A 4,419-nucleotide genomic window follows, 5' to 3' on the forward strand; every position below is an offset into this window, starting at 1 on the left:
GAGGAGGACCTTTTCAAGAAGCTGGCCCGACTGCAGGAAGAGACGGCGGGAGACAAAGGCATAGCCACCCACCAGACAAGAGGCATAAAAACCGGACGGCTGAGGAAAATGCTGGAGGGGATATTTCACAATACGGAAAGTAAAGTGGAGATATTCACCAGAGCAAACGCACTGAACCAGGCCACGACAATAGGGAAAAAACTTGGGGCAAGGGGTGAAATAGGCACCAAACAAAGGAAGACCTTTGCGTTAGTGGTGGGAAATAAGGAGAAGTCCTATGAGGAAAACCTGAAAAGTGTTAAGAAGACACTTATGGAAAATAATCTAGCTGAGGGCATCAAAGAACTGCGCAGCACAAGAGACGGCAGGCTGCTGATTACAACCGATAAACAGCAGGAAATTGTGGAGGAAATAAGAAGTGCGCTCCACGGCAATAAAGATGTGGCGGAGCACGTCAGAATCGTCGGTAGGCACAGCGACAAAGTGCCAATCCACATCAGAGGGCTGGAATCCCTAGCCACAAAAGAGGATTTAGTCGCCGCACTAAATGGAAAATTCAGCTCCATAAAGGAAAGCGACTATAGCCTAAGCGACCTGAGGCCGAACGCTAACTGCACGCAGGCCGTAACCCTATTGATCAGGAGGGAAATGGCTAACGAGCTGCTGGAAGGGAAACATATCAAGATTGGGTTGGTCAGATGCAGCATGGAAGCCAGGATAAACTTGCAAAGATGCAGCAAGTGTTGGTCCTACGGGCACCAGCGGCGGATTTGCACAGGGACGGACCGCTCCAAACTGTGCTTCGCATGTGGGGAACCAAACTAGGGAGTGCACCAAGGAGCCGAGCTGCCCCATATGCCAAAAGAAGGGGCACAGAGCCGGAAGCGGCAAATGTGACGCCTTCAAGGCTTCCCTGACGGAAGTGAAGAAGGCACTAAGGAAGGAGGCTCAGAGGCTCACAAGAAGGGAGCCCAAAACCACAGGGGCGCCTAATAACAAGGGAGCAACTCCACCTGATGATGAGCAGAGGCAAGGGTAGAAAAATAGCGAACAGCCCGACGATGGTGTCAGTTCTGCAAATAAATCTAAACAGATGCAGGCTGGCACACGAACTGATGTCAAGGACCATGGCACAGGAAAAAATCGATGTAGTCCTGGGACAGGAACCAAACTCGAGCCAACGAGCAGACCGGGACCAGGACAGCAACAGCTTTATTACGGTCCAAAACCGACACAGCGTGATAAGCAGTGGAAATGGTAGAGGGTTCGTGTTCGTCGAGCTGGAACACCTCGTGATGATCTCCTGCTACTTCTCTCCAAATGGGGATATCGAGGACTTTGAGTTGCTGCTGTCTCACATTGAAATCCTGATCAAAGGCGCCACCAAAGGAGTAATCCTGGGGGGAGACCTGAACGCGAAATCCAGCATGATAGGCTCTAAGACCGTAAACCAACGGGGGAAGAAACTAGAGTGCTGGATACTAGCGAACGGTCTAGTGGTCATAAATGTGGGAAGTGAGCCAACATTCAGTAACCGCCAAGGAGGATGGTATATTAACCCCTCAAACATGCAACTCCTCGTTACGGACTTCAAACGCAATGTTCGAAACAGAGCCAGCCCAACAGAAACATCACCGGAGCACCTAATTGCACAAATCTCGAAGCTGATGGATAAACACTTCAGGAAGAGAGGTAGCAGGGGACATACCCCAACATACTGGTGAAACCAGGACATAGCCGAACAGAGAAACAAATGTTTCACACTGCGAAGGCGAATTACACGGGCAAGAGGACGCCACTCCACAAAGACCGAATTGGCCGCAACTCTCCTGGAATACCAGCAAAATAAACACGAACTAAAGAGACTCATAAAAGCAAGTAAGAGAGAAAGGTGGAAATCACTATGCGAAGACCTGGACAACGACGCCTGGGGAAAAGCTTACCAGATAATAACCAAGAGGCTGAACCTAAAAACAAGATTAGCCCTGGACGAAGAAACGGTCCAAAAACAAATCCAAAAGCTGTTCACAAGGCAAAACAAAGTTATCTGGCAAGAAACTGAAAGGGATAAACGTGATTCCACCTTTCAACTTGGAGGAACTTCAAATCGCCATCAACAGCAGGAACAGAAATAAAGCGCCTGGACCTGACAGCATCACCTCAGTACTATTTTCTAACGGGCTTCAACAAATGCTTGGAGCTCGCAGAATTTCCCAAGATCTGGAAGAGGGCGAGGCTGGTGCTAATCGAGAAGCCCAAAAAGGACGCAAACGGCGAGAAAACGTACAGGCCTCTGTGTCTTATAGACGACGCAGGCAAGGTGCTGGAAAGAACAGGCTTCAAGCAGGGATGCAGGATAAAGGACTCGAGCTGGAAAATCAGTACGGATTCACTAAAGGCAAATCGACAATCAGCACGATACAGAAGGTCAGAGACTCCGTTGAAGCGGTAAAAACCAAAAGCTATCAACACCGAGATATATGCTTGATGATTCTTCTGGACATAGAGAATGCGTTTAACTCAGCCCCATGGAATGGCATTGTCCAGTCTCTGGAAGACGGTGGAATTTCGGGGTACCTAATTAGCATCCTGAAATCTTACCTGTCCGACAGAAACATTATAAATCCGACCAACGAAACTTTCCCCATGACCTGCGGAGTCCCACAGGGCTCAAAACTGGGCCCAACGCTTTGGAATCTTTTTTACAACAAGATTTTAAAGACAAAGCTGGAGCCCGGTATTGAAATAATCGCTTATGCGGACGACCTTGGAATCTTGGTCAAAGCCAAAACTAAAGAAGACATCGTTATCAAATCGGAATCTGCGGTTCGGACTATCATCCATAACCTAAGGAAAATGGAGATCCGGATTGCTGCCGCTAAGACAGAGACCGTCTTATTGGCTGCTCCTAGAAGTCAAGGACGTATCAATTAACATCGGGGGACAAATGATCAGATCATCCGACTCAGTAAAATATCTCGGTGTTACGCTCGACAGGAACTTAAAAATGACCACGCACGTCAAGCGCGCTGAAGAGAAGGCAAGCAGAATGGCGACCCTTCTATACAGGTTAATGCCTAGAGTGGGCGGCCCTAAACCCCACAAGAGGAGAACAATCGCCTCAGCGGTACTGTCTGCAACTCTGTATGGCGCATCTATCTGGTACGGAGCACTGAGGTACCGACACTATGCTGACTGCCTAACGGGGATAAACAGAAAGCTGTCTCTCCTTATAACGTCCGCATACAGAACGGCTCCCACCAAAGCACTCGAAGTGATTGCTGGCATGATCCCGATCGATCTACTGGCAAAGGAAAGGACGGACATCGAGCAAAAAGGGCCAGCCTTTAAAAATGAGGCTAGAGCTATAACGCTGCAGCAATGGCAGGAGAGATGGGATGAGTATCCCGGATGGACGAAGGTCTTTATAAAGAGTGTCTCGGCATGGACGGATAGGAGCCTAGGAGAGACAGACTATTACGTAACCCAAGCGCTCACCGGTCATGGAGTCTTTGGAACCTATCTAAAAAGGATTGGAAAACAAGAAAACGACGATTGCTGGTTATGCGGGCAACAAGCCAACCCTGAACACACAGTCTTTCACTGCTAAAGGTTCCAGAATATCCGGCTAAAGTTTGAACTAGGGTTTGGCATGAAAGTATCCAAAAACAACATCGGGGACATCATGCTACAAGGAGAAGCCGGATGGAAAGGAACCACCGACATGTTAAGGGAGATTATGCAAATAAAGGCCCAAGAAGAAAGGCGCAGAGAAAACGAAACCAGATCACTTAACGGAGTGACAAGGACAGTATAGGACCACACCCCCTGACGTAATGAGTCATTCAATCCAGTGAAACATTCCGCTTGCAATAGTTTCAAGATTTGTACCTCTGCCGCGTTATGCTCGTCCGCGTCGAGTTCACCAGACTTCTTTGTGTCGGGTCGTCTGCAATTGGTAATAAATCTCATGATCCACCCAAACATACGTACGGTTTTGGTGTACTTCGCAAAGTAATTAAAGTGCCAAATTTCGGTTTTCTCCAAATTGTTCAACGTAGTGAGAAGTTTCTTTTTCTTTTCCTCATTAATCTCTTCCTCGTTGGGAAGTTCAACTGCAGTTGGCCAGGCAGTTGGATCGGCGTAAAGCCATCGTGGTCCCTCCCACCATCTTAAGTCGAGTAACTGCTTCGGAGAACACCCACGGAATGGTAATTCGGCTGGATTATACACTCCTGGCAAATGTCGCCAATCTTCCGCCGAATGCAACTTCCTTATCTCGTCTACGCGGTTCCACACAAACACTGCTCCTTTTGTTGGATCCAATGTACTACAGTCGAGGAGTCGCTCCAAAAGAAACATGGTATCTCTTGTTGAAAATTTACCACCAAAGATGAGTAAAGACGAGCGCCTACGGTG

At 48.2% G+C, this 4,419-nt stretch overlaps 1 protein-coding gene across 1 annotated transcript in view; it reads left to right on the forward strand.

Annotated features, from left to right (window-relative positions):
• The window catches only part of LOC125504559, a gene marked incomplete at its 5' end in the record, with an annotated part of 1,784 nt that extends 745 nt beyond the window's left edge, over positions 1-1,039 (forward strand). The window contains 2 exon segments of the mRNA XM_048666759.1: positions 1-746; positions 826-1,039. Coding sequence (XP_048522716.1) covers positions 1-746; positions 826-1,039 — 960 coding nt within the window.
• Between the last annotated feature and the right edge of the window lie 3,380 nt (positions 1,040-4,419).

The sequence above is a fragment of the Dendroctonus ponderosae genome, unplaced genomic scaffold (assembly GCF_020466585.1).
Source record: "Dendroctonus ponderosae isolate FM_Combo_2020 unplaced genomic scaffold, Dpon_F_20191213v2 Dpon_F_20191213_5, whole genome shotgun sequence".
Taxonomy (NCBI): Eukaryota; Metazoa; Arthropoda; class Insecta; order Coleoptera; family Curculionidae; genus Dendroctonus; species Dendroctonus ponderosae.